This window comes from Ochotona curzoniae, unplaced genomic scaffold, assembly GCF_017591425.1.
Source record: "Ochotona curzoniae isolate NIBS_2020 unplaced genomic scaffold, NIBS_Ocur_1.0 scaffold_4683, whole genome shotgun sequence".
NCBI classification, from domain to species: Eukaryota; Metazoa; Chordata; class Mammalia; order Lagomorpha; family Ochotonidae; genus Ochotona; species Ochotona curzoniae.
The window spans coordinates 22,866,800-22,889,063 of NW_024467121.1; the positions used below are offsets into that span (position 1 = coordinate 22,866,800).

The 22,264-nt window shown below is 41.1% G+C and overlaps 1 protein-coding gene across 1 annotated transcript in view; it reads right to left on the bottom strand.

The window, feature by feature from the left end:
* CATSPERE (catsper channel auxiliary subunit epsilon) overlaps positions 1-22,264 on the bottom strand; it is a 106,928-nt gene that overhangs the window by 71,096 nt on the left and 13,568 nt on the right. Inside the window, exon 6 of the mRNA XM_040967967.1 lies at positions 4,909-4,933. Within this exon, the coding sequence (XP_040823901.1) occupies positions 4,909-4,933 (25 nt within the window). The remainder of the gene's footprint in view (positions 1-4,908; positions 4,934-22,264) is intronic.

Genomic DNA, 22,264 nt, shown 5'->3' on the forward strand with positions numbered 1-22,264 from the left:
CACACAGGTGCAGGGTCCCAAGGCTCTGGGCCATCCTCAACTGCCTTCTAGGCCACAGCAGGGAGCTCAATGGGAAGCAGGTGACCAGGAATAGAACTGGTGCCGTTATGGGTTCCCAGCATATGTGCAAAGTGAGGACTTTAGCCACTAGGCTTCTGCACTAGGCCCTATCTTTTAGTTTTATAGAGTGAAAATTACACATTTTTTTCTGGATTTGAGAGAATTTATTTTTTTTCCCAGTTGTTACAAGATATACTCTATTCACATTTTCAACTCATTTCAAATTTGTTCTGGTGTCCTATTTGAGGGTTAACTTTGATCTCTGTTTCTAAAGCACAGGATTCCTCAGCCATTATGCCATTTATTGACTGGGCCAACATCTTCTGATTTAACACCTTCCTTTATTATTTAGTAAGATCTAAGTGCTGCCCTGTGGATCTTGACTGAGTGTTCAGGAGGCTGTAAGTAAGTCAGATGAGAACTTCACAGAGGCTGTAATGCTTAATGTGACAGCAGCCTTTCCCCTTTCTTTCTCAATGTTTTTCTGGGTATGGCTTATCTATTTGTTTTTATTTGTTTACAGGAACGCTGAAAACATCTCGTTTACTTCTGGAATAGAATGTATTTTATTAAATAGTGTTCGAGCTTACGTATTTTGATTCACTGTTTGTTTGTTATAGAGCCTCCTCCTGATCATGGAAATAGCAAACATTTCCTGCAGGAGAGTTCTAGCACTTTGTCATTATAAATATACCTTGTACATTTACTCAGTGTAATCCGCATGGGAAAAACTGATGTGTGGAGAGGATTACGTTGTTTAGGGACATTCTCCGACATGTCAGACATGCCAGCAAACACATTATCCAAAAGTCTGACTGAATTAAGCTGCTCTCAACAAAGTCCACCCGCCATGGGTCAGCCCCGACCCTGCTAACTAGTCCGAGGTGTGAAAACGCCCCTTGGTCCTTGCTCACCTACAAGAGCCCATTCTTCTGCAGCATGCCACCTTGCCTTCCGTTTTCCCATGGTTCTTTTAGTCTTTATGTGCTTAGAAAGTTTTTATCATGTGATTTTTCTGTATTACAATAGAGGCAAATGTCTTTTATGTTCTTCCACTTCTGTATTAGAGATCTTAATTACTTAGATCAAAGCATTCTAGTTTTTTGACTTGTGGATATGAATGTTTCTTTTTTATCAATTCTCCAACCTGGGCGATTTTCTAGGTAATTTTGTCACTTATTTCCAGCTTAGTCTCATTGTGATTAGACAACTTTTTGCAACGATTTCTTTTTTTCAGTTTTATTTTATAGCTCACAATATGTTCAAATTTTTGAAAGCTCTTTGTGTTTGAAAAGACATACAATGAGATATCAAGTATAGCATTTCACAAATATCCATTAGGTCAACTTTACTAATAATATTCAGATATTATAGCTTTTATGCATTTTAAATAAATGCTTCTATTAAGTGATTCCTTTGAAGATAAGCTGTTTCCTTTTGTTTTACACAGAGCTTCTCTTTGTCTTTGTTTCCCTTCAGTTTCATTACAACCAGTCTAGCTCATTTATAAGAGGCAATAGGTTCCTGGGATCTGTTTACTTTCATTGTGGTCCTTAGAGTCTCTTAAACATCTGGAGAGTATCTTTCTTTAGTTTTAGAAATCTTGTTCATGACCTCCTAAAAGCCATGATATACTATTTATATTCTTTATTTTGATTAAATAATCAGTGATATTGACATTCTTTGGATATATAACAATACAGCTATTTTTAGAATATTACTTAGTCATAATATATTACTGTTTTGATGTCTCCTGAATATTTGCTTTTGCTATTTCATTAAAAATTTTTACAGATATTTTTTAAATGAGTTGTAATCATTTTTTGGAATCGTATTATTTTTTAGTTTTTAAAGTAATGCTTCATCCACTGGCAAATGCAAGAGCTGGGGCTAGGGCAGGCTGTACTGGCTAAGCTGCAGCACCCTCCAGCAACCACAAGAACCAGGGCTCAGAGTAGGTAGGGGCAGGCTAAGCTGCAGTTCCTGTTGGCACATGTGAAAGCCAGGTCTGTGGGTAGGCCACGTAGGATTCCCTGACTAGGCCACAACATTTGCTGGTAGATGCAAGAACTGGGCTTGGGGGCCAACAAGTTCTCAGAACACTCAAAACCACTCAAGCAACCATCTGAATATTCTTCTCCACATTGGGGTCTCCAAGATGACAGTCTCCATCTCTAAGCACTGATGTAGTTTGATAGCAAAAAAGAATGCACTCCCCCGTCCCAGCCCAAGGACATAAGAGAAAAAAACCAAAACATTTGTCTCACCCGTCTTCCCTCCCATCCAGACCCTCTATACCCCTATCAGAAGTCCACATGTGTTTACAAACCCCTCATACATGTAATCAATATTAAAACAATAATGAGGGTCCGGCGCGGTGGCGCAGTGGTTAAGGTCCTCCCCTTGAACGCCCAGGATCCCATATGGTTGCCAGTTCTATCCCGGCAGCCCCGCTTCCCTTCCAGCTCCCTGCCTGTGGCTGGGGAAGGCAGTCGAGGACGGCCCAAAGCTTTGGGACCCTGCACCCATGTGGGAGACCCGGAAGAGGCTCCTGGCTTCGGATTGGCATAGTATCCGTATCGGCCGTTTTGCTCACTTGGGGAGTGAATAATTGTACGGAAGATCTTCCTCTCTGACTTTCCAATAGAAATAAAAAACAAATCTTTAAAAAAAATAAAATAAAATATTAATGATTAAATGGACTTTCCTGTCTCTTTGGTGGAATATGGCATCACCAAGGTCAACTTCCTAGGTCAACTCTAGTTAATACACATTGATATGAAATCTTCCATGTAGACTTAAACTTGCTGCTGACAGAGGCACATGTTAGATTTTGCCATATGTGTGATTATATTTCCTTTCTCACTGGTCATTTTAAGTATTTTCTTCAGTCTCTTTGAGAGTATTATGTATTTTACTGGTCTTTTCAAAGGAAGCTTTGACATTTATTTATCCTCTCTACTATTTCATTTAATTGCAACTTTTATCCTAATGGTTTAAACATGTCTTTTTATTTTCATTGTTACTTTTATAATTAAGATGAAGACTTTTTAAAAATATTAAAATAACGACATTTATTGCAATAATGTTTTTTCTGAACATCACTATAAAATAATGTTTTTCATATAAAATGTTCAAATTTTCAGGCTCAGTGCAGTAGCACAGTGGCTAAAATCCTCACCTGTGTTGCATGCGCTAGGATCCCATATGGGTGCCGATTCTAATCTGGGCTGCTCCAATTCCCATTCAGCTCCCTGCTTGTGGCCTAGCAAAGTGGTCAAGGATAGCCCAAAGGCTGGCTCCTGGCTTCGGATCAGCTTAGCTCCAGATGTTGCGGCCACATGGGGAGTGAATCGGCAGAAGAAAGATCTTCCTCTCTGTTTCTCCTCCTCTCTGTATATGTGATTTTCCAAAGCCAGGGGCCAGGAGCTTCTTCTAGGTCTCCCATGTGGATGTAGGGTCTGGTTCCAAGGCTTTGGGCCAGCATTTCCTAGGCCGTAAGAAGGGAGCTGGATAGGAAGTGGATCAGCCAGGATACAAACCAGTGCCCCGATGGAATTCCAGTGTGTGCAAGGTGAGGATTTAGCCACTGAGCCATTTCTATGAGCCCAACAGTGTGTTTCCTCTGATTGCAAATTGGTATTTCATTTGCAGTGAATTGTTAATTATCTGGGAAGTGCAGAGGAAGATGGTCCATGTGCCTGGGTCCTACACCCATGGGAGAGACCTGGATAAAGCTTCTGGCTCCTGGCTTCTACCTCGCTCAGTACTGGCTTTTGTGGTCACTTGTAAGTGAACTAGTGGATGGAAGATCTGTCTTACTTTGTATTTCTGCTTCTCAAATACATCTTTTTTTTTTTTTTTTTTAATTCATTCAACAAATACTCACTGAGCTCTTTCTATATACCAGGGCTGAGCTGGGTACACACTTGAAAGCAACTCACTCTCTGTCCCAGTCAAACACATCTTTAAAAAAAATTAAAGACTTTTTAATCTCAAGGTCCCTTTTATACTCTCAAAAGTTACATAAGATCTTACAAAATTTTTGTTTTATGTGGGATACATCAAATATTTTCCATATAATATATTAAATAATATTTTAAGATATTTATTTTTTAAATAATGATAAACCTATTATATATTAGCTAACATGTTTTTTGAAAAACAGCTATTTTCAAAACAAAACTTGAGAAGAAAAAGGTTTGCTTAATATTTTGACAATCTTGAGCCCCGGCATGGTAGCCTAGTGGATAAAGTACTCGATTTGAGTGAGCCAGGATCCCATATCGGCACTGGTTCTAATCCTGGCAGCACAACTTCCCATCCAGCTCCCTGCTTGTGGCCTGGGAAAGCAGTTGAGGACGGCCCAAAGCCTTGGGACCCTGCACCCATGTGGGAGACCCCCGAAGAGGCCCTGGGCTCCTGGTTTCAGATTGGCGCAGCACTGGCCATTGTGGCTGCTTGGGGAATGTATCAGCAGACAGAAGATCTTCCTCTCTGTCTCTCCTCTCTGTATATCTGACTTTCCAATAAAAACAAAATAAATCTTTACAAAAAAGTTTCACAATCTTATGTCTGCATAACAGAAGACAGCTGAGTGATCATTTATGCTTCTGCATTCAAACGGGTTATGCATTTTTTTTTTGAAGGACATGGGGGAAAACTCATCCTCATGTAGATCTGTGGCTGGAAGAGGGTGCACCTCCTGAATAAATCTTATGTAGCACCCCTACGGCTTCTCAAAACATACCTTGATTACCACTGCTCTTTCTCATGTATTAAATACAGAAAATGAGAAACAGCATAATAGCAGTTATGAAGGATACATAATATTTAGAAAAATGTTACCTGGGTAAAGTTGACAAAGAGATTTCTGTGGGGGAAAAAAAAGCATATTTTAGTGAGAGATATGCTAAAAATCAATGTGAATGCTCTACTTTCAGTAATATGTCTCCAAACCTTTGCATATTCTCCCTATACTTCATTACAAGTAGAGAGAAATAGAGGCTACATTTGTCTAAATTCAATTCTATCTGTGTACGTCTTTCTCTCTCTCTCATTCATTATCATGGAAGGCATACTTCCTGAACAATACTATAGTTGAAACAATAAAAGTTGCACTAATTATTTAAAAATGTGGTATTACCACCCCACATTGAACAGTGATTAAAAAGTGTGTATAGCAGCAAAGGTTGATGTTTCAGAGACCTCTGAGACCAAGGAATTAGGATGCGTCTAGTGTAGTCCATCTTATTTCCTCCTCAGATAAAGAAGCCAAAGCTCCAATAAGTAAATTGTCCAAGATCACACTTAATGTGAAGGATGGTATTTTAAAGAAGTTTACAATAGGATCCGAGGGGCTGACACAAATCACAAAAAGTTCAAGTCTGTCTATGACTACTTATAAAGGACTATATTATAATAATACGGGGGAAATTATTTGGGGGAAGGGACTTCAGGGAGGAGGTGTGGGAAATCCCAGAGCATATGGAATTGTATTATAAAACTAAAAATAAAATAGAAGGAAAAAAAGTTCAAATCTTTCTGCCTTGAGACAATAATCCTTTCAATCAGTAGTAACTGAGAATAAACTCTAGTGGATTCCAAGATAGCTAAATAGGGGAAGATGTACTGCTTTTGACCAGGAGAAGTTAGTGAAAGAAAATCAGACTAAAGGCATTTCCAGGAAAGAGGTTGAGAAATGACTGAATTGAAAATTCTACAAGAGGCAGAGAGACGCTGTGTAGTGCAGGCACTACAATTGCACCATCGTGCTTCCCACCCCACAAGCTGGGGATTGCAGAAGACTCCAGCCTCTGGGACTAAGGGAGCAGACAGGGGCTGCCAGCGTCATTGAAGACACCGCCTGCAGTAGAACATTGTGGACCTTACTGATTTGGGGTCTGGTCTCAAGCCATAGCAAGTGACAGAGTACCCACATATCACTGTGGGGAAGACCACATTTCTTCCCATCTTACCAAAATGGCACCCAATGGTTAGCGAGGAGATAATCCTAAAGGCTAAAACACACTGTGACAGCTTCAGCATGCATGTGGACATGCAGGTAAAAGATTTTATCAGAAGGATAAATCCCAGACTTCGAGTTGGGCATGGAAACCTGACAGAGGGCTGTGATGGGTACCCACTTCTGACTGTGAGGTGCACATATCCTTCAACCCAATTATAGGATGCAGGTCTGTTACTGCCAAGGCAGAGCATGAATAGACAGTTGTCTCTGGAACACTCCTGTTCTCTCCATGGGGGCATAGGCTTATGGGGAAAAGTGAATCCCCTTTGATGATACTCTGCCGGCTCTACTTTCAGACCAGAGAAGGTCTCCCCAACAAGCCGTTGAACTTATCTGGACAATAAGATGCCGGACTCTATGCTTGATATATGCTTGCAATGAAAGAATCTCAACTGAACTTGAATTGTGGTTATGCAACAAGGTTGAGGAACCCACCATGGGGGGAGGGGAGGAATCCCAGTACCTATAAAACTGTGTCACATAATGCAATGTAATTAATTAAAAAAAAAATGTGAATCCCCTTCACCCCACGACTGTGGGAGCCTTGCATGCTATGACTAGGAATTCTGTGACTTCACAATAGTGCATGGGATGCAGCTGGGTCTCTTGATGGTCACTGTGTCAGGCATCAGGGGCTTAAGGAACACTGATGTCCCAGACTGGATAACTGCCAAGGTTCTGTGCTCATGCTGAGAACCACTTAGATTCTTTTTGTGGTTCATCTGCCAGCATGGGTGGGGGTTGTAGCCATTGTTGGCTAACCTTGGGTACTGGGGTCTGTGCAGTGGATGTGGGGACGAAGGCATGAAGAGTATTGTTCCATTGCAGACAGGGACGCAAGAAATTTCCCACTGTACAGCAGGGTCCAGAGGATGTCTCTATAGCCACCTGAATGCAGCTCCACCTTCCTTTGCATGGACACTGGACCACCCTGTGGAAGAATTCTAATCCATTCAGGCATTGTTTACTACTGCGGAGTTGGCTTTTTTACTATCAATGTGAGCTTGGAGGTTAATATCAATAATAACTTCTTGCAAAAGGGCCTTTTATTATTCATGCTCTCTTGGCTGTCCCCCATTGACCTAAAGCAAAAGAAGGGATGTATATTTAGGATTTCATTCTTTTGTTGATCTTTAGGTACTCCTTTTCTTTGTGATACAAGATTGAGTTGTAGAATAATCATTGAGATTTTAGGTGAAGCAAATGGCAGAATTATTCTTGGATACACTCACTTGATCATGATGTAAAAAGTTTGTGTCAGAGCTTGTGACTGCTTCTGCATAAATGACAGCTCTTTTGCATTGTCCATTATGACCCTGGAATTGTAGTGGTCTGTTTATCTTTCTCTACGCCTATTCTATACACCCTTCTCGAGTCCTGAACTCAGCTGGGCTCTGGGCACTTGGGCACTACTCATCTTGGAAGACAGGATTATTCTAGCAAATGTGACCATAACCTCCAATCTGCTGACAATAGAGATCTACCAAGTCCAAACTTGGGTGTCACCATGGACTCTTATCACACCCTTGAGCACTGATCAGAGCTCCCCGGCCCCACACAGTATATACCCCTGGACAGCCGACGAAGGAGTAGTTGTTCTACTAAGCTATACAGCAAGTATTTCCACAAATGTAAAAATAAATGTGAAATAAGGAAAAATAATAAGGAAGATTATGATTTACCAAAAGGAACACAACATTTCAATATTAGAATGTGGAGAGTAATGAAGTAACTGAAAATGAATTTTTAAAATGATAAGAATGCTCAAAACCATACATATTAATAAGGAAAAAAAATAAACAGGAGGAGGAGAAGCAGTGGAGGAATAGGAAAAGAAAGAGGAGAGAAGAAGGCACACATGCAGGCAAAGGTGAAGAAAAAGGAGGAGAAGCAGGAAGGAAAACTAACCACGCTGTGGGTCAAATGGACCTAACTGATGTCTATGGACCATTTCATCCCACATTTGCACAATACACATGATTTTCATCAGTCCATAGAATTTACCCCAGGACAGACAATTTCTTAGGCCATAAAACAAGTTTCAGAAAATTAAAAAAACAAAACAAAACAAAAAAACTGAAATCATACCATTTGTTCTTCCTTACCACAATAGAATGAAGCTGGATATGGACGATGCAAAAAACCACAGAACAAATGCAAACAAATATGGAGACTGAGAAACACACTTCTGAATAAATAGTGGGTCACAGAATAAATCAAAAGGGGGAAAAAACTGAATTCCTGAATGAAGACAAGAACACAAAATAACAAAATTTGAGCCCAGCGCCATGGCCTAGTGGCTAAAGTCTTCGCTTTGAACGCTCCAGGATCCCATATGGGCGCTGGTTCTAATCCAGGCAGCTCCACTTCCCATCAAGCTCCCTGCTTGAGGCCTGAGAAAGCAGTAGAGGACGGCCTAAAGCTTTGGGACCCTACACCTGTGTGGGAGACCTGGAAGAAGTTCCTGGTTCCTGGCTTTGGATTGGTGCATCACCGGCCGTTGCGCTCACTTGGGGAGTGAATCATCTGACGGAAGACCTTTTTCTCTGTCTCTCCTCCTCTCTGTATATCTGACTTTGTAATAATAAAAAAAAAAAATCTTAAAAAAAAAACCAAAATAGCAAAATTTATGGATGTAGCTAAAGCAGTGTTAAAAGGGAGGTTCACGGTAATTAACACCTACATCAAGAAATTAGAAAGCCATCAAATAAATAATCCACCAATGCCTCTCAAAGACCTCGAAAAATAACAACCAAATATCAAGTTAGTAGGAACAAAAAATAAGTAAGAAGAGAATGAAGATGGTGGAATAGAGTAAGGACTGTGAGAATTGATTCCAACATCCCATCTTGGACCCTGTGCTGTTTCTTGCGTCCCCTTCCCCTCAGCTCCCGAAATTCGCCCTGATCCAGTTATCCACCAATCAGATGTAACCTGGCACCTTACCTGAGAATCCCACTCCCCAGCCTCTCATGGCCCCTCTCATGGCCCCTCTCAGATCTCTCAGATCATTTCAGCCACCATTGCCTGGGGCAGGCTCACAGCCCACAAAGACCTTCCCTTCTTCCTCCCCCCTCTCTCTTCCCTTTCCTTCTCTGGTTCTCCCCCACCCCTTCCATCCTGCCCCTTTCCCTTGCCCTCGCAGCCCCCACCTACCATCCTGGCAGGAGATGTGTCCCTTCCTGTTTCCCCCTCCTCACCCCTGCTCCCATTCCTACCCCACTGGAATAAAAGGACCTCCTAATATCTCATTGCATCCGGTGCTTCGGCTTGAGGTAAACTAATCGTGAAAAGAGGATTTGGCTGCGGGAATTAGCTGCACCGAACAATGCAAGACTTCAGGAACTTTAAGTGCTTTTAAAACCTAAGAAGGACACAAGCAGAGAAGGCGTGAACCTGGGAGAAAGAACTGGGATACAAAACGTAAGAGGGCACAGAACGTCCAATGGGGTTGACCAAAAGCAATCTTCACCCGACATACGATAATCAATCCCTCTTCAGTTGAACACAAGGAAAAGATTGTAAAAGATGCACATTGAAAAAAAAATCAATTAATACATGGAGGAAAACCCAATCAGACTCACAGTTGACCTCTCACAGGAAACTAGAGATCAGAAAAGAATGGAATGACAAAGGAAAAAAATGTCAGCCCAGAATAACTTAACCACACCAAGCTTTTCTTTGTCATTGAAAATTAAATAAAATTCTTCCACAGTAAAGAAAAGCTCAAAGAATTCACCTCTTCCAGACCTACCCTACAAATGAGACAGAAAGATGTTCTCTTGACAGAGAAAAGGAATAGCACCTACCAAAATCAAAAGCAAACGTGGAGAACATCCCAGTAAAATGACAATAGAAGACTAAAAAAATATATTGAACAACCCATTGCTAAATGATAGGACCAAATTATTTAACAGATAATATAGACTTTGACATGAAAAATATTAAAAGAGATGAAGAAGGACACCACATAATGATCCATTCCACAAGAAGAAATCTTCTTACTAGTTTCTTATGACGTTTTATTTTAATCTCTAATTTTACTTGGTTTTTCTCTTGCTTTTCTTTGCTGGGCTGGCTGAAAGTTTGTTTTGCTCATCTTCTTAGAAAATGGTTCTTTCTTGTTGCAATTTGTAGTTTTTTAGTCTGTATTCCATCTATTTTTGCTGTGGTTTTGATCATTTCTTGCTTCCTGTTAATTTTTTTCTTTTTAAATAAGTCCTTCAGATGCATTCTTAGATCATTGTTTGAGATATTTCTATTTTATATAAATACCTGATGTTATAAGTGTCCCTTTTAATACCATATTTGCTATTTCTCCCAGGTTTTGATATCTTTGTTGTTATTTTAATTTCTTCAAAAGTTATTTTTCCTTAGTAATTTCTTCAGTGACACATAGCTCATACAGTCACATTGTTTTCTTTAAAAAGATTTTTAATTTTCTGTTTCATTTCTTCAGTGACACATTAGTCATTTAGTAGCATATGATTTAACTTCATGTTGTAAATTTTCTGTTTTTCTTCCTGTTGTTAATTTTGCTTTATGGCTTTTCATTTAACGACATGTATAGTAACTGCGTAAGAAAGTCTCATATTCAGATGCATCTCTACCTCTAAATCAAAGATGGACTATCAATGAAGCTGTTAAATATATCTTCACCCACCAAAACCAAAGGCAAATGTGAAAAACATCCCAGCATGTTGGATGCTGGACTCTCTGCCATTGTCCATACCTATAATTTTAGCATACACTTAAATGGCAGAATGATGAACTTATGATTGTTTATAAAATAATTATACTATTGTAATAATATAGTATTCCTCCAGTTTTTCCAATCAGTGGAGGGAGAAAATTTGGGGAGGGGAGAGTGGAAATCCCAGAGCCAATGGACTGTATTATAAAGTAATAATAATTAACTATGAAAAAAATAAGAAAAACAAAACTATTTTAGAATTCAGCACATATTTACAAATTTTTAAAAATTTCACTACTACTACTTATTATTATTATTATTATCATTTTATGATACAGTTCCATAGTCCCTGGTGAAGAACCTTAGTATCAAAGTCCCAAGCATTTGTTCATGGCTCGTTGCTACTAAGAAACTGTATGAGCTTGCAGGCCAAACAGCCTGTGTGACCTTTAGCACTGATGGATCCTAATTCTTATGAATCAAGGCCCACCAAAGTCTGGTTATCTCACAGGTGGCTCCAAGTAATTAAGTGGGTGCTTCCCTTAGTTGCTGGAGGCATGGGCTGTCCAGCCGAGATAGGTAGAGAATGTGCGGTATTTTCCCTTACCTTGCAGACTATTGTGAATTGCCCCTTTTCAAGCTATTGTGATCTGCCCCTATAAAAACCCTATGAATGTTCTGTTCTGGGCCATACTCCCAGTAAGGGGTGTTGGTCCTGGAGGGTCGGTCAGCCAGCTGCCTGCTCTCAACCAAGAACCCAGGCTTGGATGTGCTATGCTTGAATAAACCATCCTTGTGCACTTGGATTGACTTGAGACTCCTGATTTCTGCGGATCTCAAAATCTGGGCACAACACTGGGACTTCCCTTACCTCCTCCCTAAAACTACCCCCTCACGGAGTTCCCCTATATCATTACTATAGTATAGTTTTTCTTTCTTTTTTTTAAGATTTATTTTATTTTTATTGGAAAGGCGGATATACAGAGAGGAGAGACAGAAAGGAAGATCTTCCGTCCGGTGATTCACTCCCCAAGTGAGCACAACGGCCTGATGCTATGCCAATCCAAAGCCAGGAGCCTCTTCTGGGTCTCCCACATGGGTGCAGGGTCCCAAAGCTTTGGGCTGTCCTCGACTGCTTTCCTGGGCCACAGGCAGGAGCTGGATGGGAAGCGGGGCTGCAGGGATTAGAACCGGCGCCCATATGGGATCCTGGGGCGTGCAAGGTGAGGACCTTGACCACTGCGCCATCGCACCGGGCCCTATAGTATAGTTTTTCATACACAGTCATATGTCCATTATTGTAGGCATTGACATCGGCAGAGAATCCATCATCCTATTGTCAAGATATAGTAAATAGTTTCATTGGGAGTCCATCTTTGGTCTGGAAAGTTGAGATGCATACTGCATTTTATCTTCACATCTGGGTATGATAGTCTCCATTACACATTTACAATACATCCTCTTAAATGAAAAGCCACAATACAAAATTAACAAAGGAAGAAAAATACAGTTACTACACATCCCCCAAAATAAAAAGCCACGACACAAAGTCAATAATAGGAAGAAAAAAGAAATTAGCAATGCCATGAAGTAAAATAACATGCTCCTGAATGACTAACGTGTCAGAGTCCGGCTCCAGCCCAGCTCAGAAGGGTGCAGGGAGTAGGCGTAAAGAGAAAAGAAATGGACCACTACGGTGTTATGATCATAATGGATAAATGCAAGAAAGCTGTCTCCTTTATTTATACAGAAACCCTCAGGAGCTCTGGCATAGGCTTTTGACTTCATGGTCAAGCGGGTGTATCCTATCCAAGAATAATTCTGCCCTTTGTTTCTCCTTAAAGTTATCAATAGAAGTTCTCCATAGACAGTGCATATCAATCAGTAACATTCCTACTACAATCCTCATTCTACAACTTATTCTTGGATCAGTTATGGGAAGAATTGTATCACAAAGAAAAGGAGAACCTAAAGATAAAGAATGAAACCCTAAATATAGATCTTTTGATTAGCATAATGTCCATGTCCTTGAACTCCTGCTTTACATGCTTCTTGTTGTTGATAAGAAGCTTTGTAACAAATGTTTTGAGTTCTGTATGCCCCATTTTCTTGATGTGCTCCTCAGTGAACTCTGAGGTTGGCATAGGGTTTTGCTCCTTTGCAGGGGAGTCTTCAGTAATGTTCATTTTGTGCCTCTGTCTCTTCTTTTGCTCTTGGTCATTGTACTTCTGGTTATCAGATTCTTCTCCTTGGGGCAGGTTTTTAAGCTCTGTCACCCACAGGTTTACAGTTCGATTTTACTTATTGCAGTTGGTCCATGGCTCTTTGTTTGTAGTATCTTGTGTTACTCCCTCCAGTAAGTTCCAGGTCTGGGTTCTTATGTTAGATTTTCACCATGGTCTGCATAACCGCAGCTCTTGGCTCACCAGTGTCCACCTCCTGTGATCCCATTCTGAGGCTGCACCGTCGTCTGTACAACCTTTTCCCCATATTTATTATTTCTATACACAACCAAAAAGTGTCAAAATAATTCCAAGTAAAAAAAAAAAAAAAAGAAAAAGAAAAAAGAAGTAAAACTAAAGATACAAAGCCGAAACAAAAAAAATGACTCAAGAGATAAGTGAAATGAAGAGCTGTGTTTTAAATACATAAAAATGACAACTATTAGCCAACCTAACCAAAAAGAAAAAAAAAAAACTGAGAACACCAAGTTGAATAAAATTATACAATAAAAAAGGTACGTAACAATGGACATTACAGAAATAAATAGAATTATCAGGAATAACTACAAAGAGCTTTACGCCTACAAGTTGAAAAACAAGAAATGGATAGATTTATGGATAGATACAATCTCCCAAACTTGAGTCATGATGACATAGAGAATCTTAATATACCAATTAATCAAGATGGAGAGCCAATCAGTACCAAAGACCCTCTCAACAAGGAAAAGTCCACATTGAATTCTACCACTTTTAAAAGAAGACCTAATCCAATTATTACAAACTATTGAAGACAAATGAAAGGTAGAGAATTCTCTAAAACTCTTTCAATGAGGCAAGATTTATATTAATTCAAAAATCAGAAAAAGACACAACAAATAAAGAAAAATATAGACCACTATTGCTCCTGAACACAAAGATCCTCCATGAAATGCTAGGCAATTGAATCAATCAACACAACAGAAATGGATGAGGACTGAACCAGTGGATGAAAGATCGATCTCTTTCTTTCACCCTCTCTCTCTCCTTCTCTCTGTAACTTTGCCTTTCAAATAAAAATAAATAAATCTTTTAAGAAAATAACTTATTAGGCACAATGCAGCGCCAGCAAATGAAAGAACATAATCCTGAAATACGGACTATTAGAGATCCTATGAAAATACTTATTTACACAAATAATTTAAAGTGAAAAATACTACTTTCTATAAAGCATGTAACTAATATATAATTGAGTAGTTTCATTTAGGGCTGGTGAATGGAAGATTTTTAGTGATAAAAAATGAGTTTATATCATATGTAAATTACAATACATAAACAAGTATAGGAATTTTTTTGCTTGTTTCTGAGACTTTATTTTTTTCATTTTTTATTGAGTAGCATTTTTTTTTTAAAGACTTATTGATTTTTACTGGAAAGTCAGATAATATACAGAGAGGAGAAGAAACAGAGAGAAAGTTCTTTCATCCACTGATTTACTCCCCAGGTGGCAGATTAGAAGCCAGGAGCTTCTTCTGGGTCTCCCAAACAGGTGCAGGATCCCAAGGCTTTGGGCCATCCTCGACTGCTTTCCCAGGCCACAAGCAGGGAGCTGGATGGGAAGCAGGGTCATCGGGATTAGAACTGGTACCCATAAGGGATTCCGGCATATGCAAGGTGAAGACTTCGCCACTAGGCCACTGTGCTGGGCCTGAAAAATGCATGGTACAATTACAAACATTTTTTTATATCCTAAGCTCAAATAAATCAGATCCATAATATCTCTGATTTTTATACAACAAGAATCCAAAAAAAATATTGAAAAATGAATTTCCAACAATTCATATTCAAATTATAGCAAGCATTAGAAAATTAGTTCTGAGCAACAATGAAAAATCACAAGAGACATTCCCAACATTTATTGAATGCAGTTATAGTGGTGCTTAAAGGAGAATGTATTGCCTTAAATATAAATAAATACTGGGAAAAATAGCCTTCTGTACAATCAGCCAATGATTTCAGTAAGTTTGAAAGAACAAATTTTTTAAAAAAATTGTAAGATTGACAGCAAAAGAAAAATTAAACAGAAGTGAAATAATTCTTTGAAAAGATGAATAAAATAAAATATCTCTCAGAACAACAAGAAAGAAAAAAACAGAAGGCTGGCACAAACAAAAATATTAGAAATATTCAAAGGGAGCATATAGCAAGCTACTTCTGAGATTAAGGGAATAGAAGGATATTATAAGCAATTTCTGATAATAAAGTTGATAACACATTAACTAAAAACATGGATAAATGACTAGACATACTCCATTTACAAAACAGATTTTATGGGGCCATGGTGCAACAAGCTAATCCTCCACCTGCAAGTGCCAGCATCCCATTTGGGCATTGATTCTAGTCCAACCTCTTTGCTTCTGATACAGCCCCCTGATTATGGACTGGGAAAGCAGTGGAAGCTGACTCAAGTTCTTGTGTCCCTGCACCTATGTGGGATACCCAAAAAGAAGATCCTGGCTTCACATTGGCTCAGCTCTGGCCACTGCACCATGTGGGGAGTGAGCTAGTGGATGGAAGAGCTCTCTATCTCTCTCTGCCTCTCCTTCTCTTTGTAAATCTACCTTTCCAATACAAACAAATATATGTTAAAAACAAGAAAAAGAGAGGAAGAAAGAGAGAAAGAAAGAAAAAGAAAGACAAACCCCAAGATCTAGCAAGACTTCCTATAAGTGCTGGCATCCCATATAAGTGCCAGTTCATGTTTCAGCTGCTTCACTTCCCATTCAGCTCCCTGCCTGTGGCCTGGAAAGGCAGCATAGGAAGACCCAAAGTCTTGCGACCCTGCACAAGCATGAAAGACCTGGAGGAAGCCCCTGGTGCCTGGCTTCAGACAGATTCAGCTCCCGCTATTTCACCCATTTGGGGAGTGAACCAGCAGATGGAATATCTCTGTCTCTCCTCTCTGTAAATCTACCTTTCAAATAAAAATATATCGTGCCCCCCCAAAAAAACCTAAGCCAGTATGTTATTTCTTAAAAAAAAAAAAAAAGAAAAAAAAAGGATTTACAAGAATTAAAATTCCAAGAGTTAAAGAAATTGAATTAATACTTAAAAAATCCCCCCACTAAAATTCAGACCCAAGTGCATCTATACAAGTTTTTATCAAGTATTCAAAAAGCCTATATTTCCCTTCTTGCATAAAATTTCTCCAATAGGAAAGAATGAAGATTCCTAACACATTATGAGCTGAGTTTTAATACCAAAAGTACAAAAGTATTATATAAGAAAGTAAAACCCAGGATAATTTCACTGCTCAGGAGAAGTAACAGATATCAGCTAACAGAATCTGTCAACATATAAAGAAGACAAATTCACCAGAATCATGTTGGCTTATTCCAGGAATATAAAGTGAGAGTTTACTTATGGAAACTTGGATGCCTTGCTCCTAGGGAAGAAAAACAGCCAAGGCTGGCATGTATTCTGGGCCTGGTCAATGTCAAATCTGTTAATTATGCCAATACAGTCGCTATTCTATTTTCTTCTTTTCTTTTTTTTTTTTTTTATATATTTTTTTAAAGATTTATTTTTATTATGTTTTTATTGGAAAGGCGGATATACAGAGAGGAGAGACAGAGAGGAAGATCTTCCATCCGATGAAGCACCAAAAAGGGAACCCACACAAATACAGCCAATTAATCTTTGACAAAAAGGACCATGACAACTCAAGCAAGTGGGAAGGACTCTTTAATAAATGTTGGGGGACAACTGGGCTGGATAGCCTGTAGATACATAAAAAGATAGACCCACATCATCAACATACACACAAGACAATTCTAAATGGATTATATGACCTAAACCTACATCCAGAAACCTTCAAAACTCTTGCAGGAAAATGTAGGAAATACCTGCAAGACCTAGGAGTAGGTTCCGACTTTTCTAAGAAGGACACAAAAGCAATAGCGGTTGAGATCAGAATAACAATTGGGGACCTCATTCAAAAAGAAGAAGATTCTGTACAGCAGGGAACCAATCAAACAAAGTAAAAAAGGCAAACCCCACAGAGTGGAGAAGATCTATGACACGATATAGGCGATAGGGAGGCTTAATTTCCAGGAGTTTACAAAGAACTTCAAAACAACCAAAAAAACCAAACAATACAACCACTCAAGAAATGGGCACGGGGAAAATGGGCAAACATTTCACAAAGGAACAAGTTCCATATGGACAACAAACATATGAAAATTGTTCCAGCTCCCCTAGCTAATAAGGGAAATCCAAATTAAAACAATCGATGAGGTACCACCTAACACCAGTATGATTGCCCACATAAACAAGAACACAACGACGCTGGGCTGGCGAGGGATGTGGGGAAAAGGGAACCCTACTCATGTGGTGGAGTGCCAAATGGTACAGCCTTATGGAAATCAGTCTGGAGAACACTCAAAACAACTCATAAATTGAATACATATGTCCAGCAATAGCACTCCTAGGTATATATCCAAAAAACAATGTTTACGACAAACCAAACATGCATCCCGATGTTCATTGCTGACAAGCAGTAATTGCAAAAAATGGAAGCAACAAAATTCCATCAGACAGAAGATTGGATAAGAAGCTGTGGTTCATCTACTCCATGGAATACTACTCAGCTATTAAAAAAAACAAATTGCAGTTTCTTATGTGGATTAAATGGCACAACTGGTAACTATAATGTAAGGGTAAATGAGGAATCCCAAAGATTAGATACCACATGTTTGCCTTGCCTTGATTTAACCTGTAATTTTTGGTTTGGTTTTGTTTGTTATTTTTGAACCTGTAATTGATTACTGTCTCAACCCAGTGTTTCGAAGAATGGATCTCGCACATTATTCTTCAACATTATTGTTTACCCGTACTATGTCAATTACGTCATAATGTTGCATATTGTTATGAGGCCTTGTTGGGGCTTTTAACTGACCGGATCTTTACTTGTTAGACCTATCTTCAGGGAACCATAAAGGTCTCCACCAAGGAGGACCACTGAATTTATCTGGACAATAAGACGCTGAACTTTATGCTAGGATGTGTTTGCAACGAATTGAATCTCAAAACTGAACTTGAACTATGGTTATGCAACAAGGTGGAGGAATCACCATGGGGGGAGGGGTATGGGGGGGGGGGGGGGAATTCCCAGCGCCTATGAAACTGTACTACATAATACAATGTAAGCAACAATAAAAAAAAAAATTAAAAAAAAAAAAAAGTAAGTGGGGAAGACAGAGATCTCGGGGCTAGGATACACCACCCTGGCCCCAGGTGGTGGGGCTGCGGATGGTTTGAGGCACGAGTCTGGGGATGTATTGGAGTGGGAACAGCTGAGAGCATGTTTGACAGGGGAGGAATGACTTCTGGAGTCTTCCAAGGCCACTGTGCTTGCAGGTAGGTGAGGGAGCTGAGATGGAGTGGTTTAAATGGGGGAAACCAGAGGGCATGTCTGGGTCAGGCCAAGGCACACGCTCACATGGAAGACCTGGGCTGGGCTAAATAGCATAGCCAGCGGAAATAGCATTGCCAGCCAGCAGCCCACTGGGCACTCAAAAGCTGCAGCTGGGAAGGAATATGCCTGGCTGGGCTAGGCTGCAGTACCCACCCGTGAGTATGGAAGCAGAGGGTGGGCCATGTCATGCTAGACCACAGCACCCACCAGAATGTGAGAGAATTGGATCTGAGGACAAATTCTGCAGGGAACTTGTGGGCTCATCTAAGTGGAAAAGCAGCACCTACCGGTTTAAGCAAGAGACTTGGGGTGGTGACAGGCCAAGCCATGCTGGACCACAGAACTCAACTGACAGGAAGCCGCCTTATACCTGCAGGAGTCTGAGCTGGGAGGAGGCAGGGCAGGGCCAGGCTACAGCACTTGCCATTCCTTGCAAAGGCCAGGACTGAGGGTAACCCATACCAAGCAGTGCTGCCACACCCGCCAGCATACATGAGATCCTGGGTCTGACAAGGGGACTTGGGTAACTCCCTGCTAGGTTACAGCTCCTGCTGGGGATCACATTAACTAGATGGGGGCAGGCTGAGTCAGGCAAGAGTGCAGCACTCCTCGGCATTTGTGTGGCTGGATCTGGGGACATGTTGGGCTGCAGTACTCATTGGCACTCACAAGAGCCAGGGCAGGGTATTGGCCACACCCAGCTGGGCTAGGCTGCAACACTTTCCAGTGAGAGCTCAGACGGTGAGTGGGTCATGCCAAGCTGGGCTGAAATACCCGTGAGCAGCTGCAAAATGTGGGGTGGGAATGGGACTGGTAGGGGAACTCTGGGGACTCTCCTACTGGGCTATAGCTCCCACTGAGGAGTGTAAGAGCTGGGGCTTGGGTGGACTGGGCTGGGTAAAACTGCAGCACCCATAGGAATGTGTGTAGGCAGGATTTGTGGGCAGGCCAAAACGGGCTGGGCTCCGGCACCTGTTGGCACTTGCAGGAGCCAGAATGGATGTGGGACAGGATGGGCTAGGCCGCAGTGGCTACCAGTTCATGTAAAAACCAGGTTGGATCAGGCTGTACTAGGGTGTAGCATCCACCAGTGGGAGCAAGAATGGATGTGGGCCAGTCAGGTTAGGCCCAGTACACATCAGTGACTGCCAGTACCCACCAATGTCTCGGGGCTGGCCACTTTGGGCTGGGTTATAGCACCTGCTGGCATATATGTGAACCAGGTCTGGGGGCAGGCTGGACTGGGCCAATCTACAGCACCTACTGGCACTAATGAGAGTCAGGACACAGCACAGGCCAGACTGGGTTGGGCTGCAACACCTGCCAAAGGGCTGAGGGCAGGCCAGGATGGGCTGGACTCCAGCACCTGCTAGTGAATGCTGAAACTGGGCATGGGCCAGGCTAGGGTAGGCTGCCTCAGTGGCTGGCATGCATGAGAGTCAAATGGGTGCTGGCCAACTGAGCTAAGCCGCAGAATCCGCTGATAAGCACTGGGACTGGGTACAAGTCATGTCAGACTTGGACAGCAGTATTCTCTGGCAAGCACAAGATTCAGAGCTGGAAGTGGGCCTGGTAGGGAAACTCTGGGTACTCTTCTGTGGGCTGCAGGTTATTGGGGTTTGTCCTGACTAGGCTGTGGTACCTGCTGGTGTGTGAAGATGGCCTGTGGCAGACTAGACTGGGCTAGGCCGCAACACCCATCAGTTCACATGATATAGAGCTGGGGGTGGTACTGATCAGGCAGCTGCTTTCACTAGTAGTGTTTTGGCTGGTGCAGATGACAGATTGAACCTAACTCTGCACTGGCTGGTGTACACAGGAGTGAAGTTTGAGGTGACTCCAGGCAAGGTTTCTTGAGGGACTCCTCAATTAGATGAATGGACTCAAACGCTGGCCAAAGGAAAATGACAATGTATGTTGTTCAAACTTGGAATGCATGTGTCAGGTCTGGGCCTCCTCAGTTGCTGATGCCTGTGCAATGGTCAGCATGCCCAAATACAAATGGGGGATATGACAGCCAGTATATCAAGTGCCTTGTCAGAGGATAGAAAGCAGAACAGGTTGAACCACTCTTCTGGCCAACTTTGCAACATGTTCCTGGGCCTACAGATGCACTAAGGTGGACTTGGTCAAGCAATAGACCTTGGAAAGAGTTTCTCAACCCTGGTGCGATGTCTCAGAACTATCAAAATAACTCAAGTAATACCCCTGGAATTACTTCCTCACGTCAGGGTCTCTAAGGTGACATCAAATGATTGTCCCCTTTCCTGAATGCTGAGGTAGTTTGGCAGCAAGGAAGGGCACTCTCCCCTTTCCTCTCTCTGTAGATACATGAGAAAAAAAATGGAAACATTTGTCCCACCCATATTCCTCCATGCCTGGGCCCTCCCCTTCCTAATCAAAAACCCACATGGGCATGCATTCTTCTCAACTATATAAACAATGCTAGAAATAAAATCTTAAAGAAAATTTAAAAAACCTCATAGCCAATTTAGAACTTCCTTAACCAGGTAAAGGACACCAACAAGGAATCCTATAATGAATATCATACAAAATATGGAGTAATAAGAACCTTTCCTTTGAGATCAAGAATAACATAAGAAGGTCCGCTATCCCCTTTTCATGTGTTATGTCTTTTACTCCAACCAATGCAGTGAGAATAAAAGAAATATTTAACAGAAAGGAAAAAACAAAACCACCACTACTTAGAAGTGATATTATTTATAAAAATTCTAAGGTGGGGGGGGGACGGTGCCAGCATTGTAGCACAGTAGGTAAAGCTGTTGCCAGATACCAGCATCCTACGTGGACACTGGTTTGTGTCCCAGCTGCTTCACTTTCTATCCAGCTCCCTGCTAATGTGCCTGGGAAAGCAGCAGAGGATGGCTAGGTCCTTGGACCCCTTGTGCCAACGTGTGAGACCCAGGTGAATCTCCTGATTCCTGGCTTTGGTCTGGCCTGGTCCTAGCCATTGCAGCCATTTGGGGAATGATCTGGTGGATGGAAGATTTGTATTTCTCTCTGTCTTCTCCCTCTCTCTGTAGTTCTGCCTTTCAAATAAATAGATCTTTTTATATATGCTTTTTTAGATCCTGAGATTATATCAATAAATAATCAAATACAAGAATCTATCAAGTTTGCTGACAGCAAATATAACTTTTAAAAGTAAGGTGGTTTCTGTTTCTGCATGTAATAAAACTGGACATTGTCAGTCCATCCTACAAATCTGCAAAACACTGACAAACTGAAAAACCAAGGAATCATCGTAAATTCTGCTTCCCACAAAATTGGAGAGACAGATAGGCAGATATAGAGAATCATGATTCTGTAGTGGAAACTTCCTTTGAATAAAGGCTTAAGTGGCAAGTATTAAATGGTAGTTGATGAATCACTGGGGGCTAGGGATGGCGAAATCTAAGAGATAAAATCTCCAGGGTAACCTATTATTACCATTATTTGGTTTTTGTTTGTTTTTTCATTTGAAAGAGGGAGAGTGAGGGTAGTAGAGAGGGAGAGAGACACAGAGAGAGAGATTTTATATCTCCTGGTTTAGCATCCAAATGCTTATCATGCCTGGGGATGAATGAGGCTGAGGCCAGTAGCTAGGAGCTCCCATGTGGAAGCCACGACCACCTGGGCAATCATTGCTGCCTCCCAGGGCCACGCAGCAGCAGAAAGCTAGAGTGGGTGTGGAGCATGCACTCAACTCAGGCGCTCTGATCTGGGCTTCAGTAAACCCAAGCACAACTTGATCACGACACCAAATGCCTGTCCCCACTCATTCATGTGGCTAGAACCTACATTTTTTT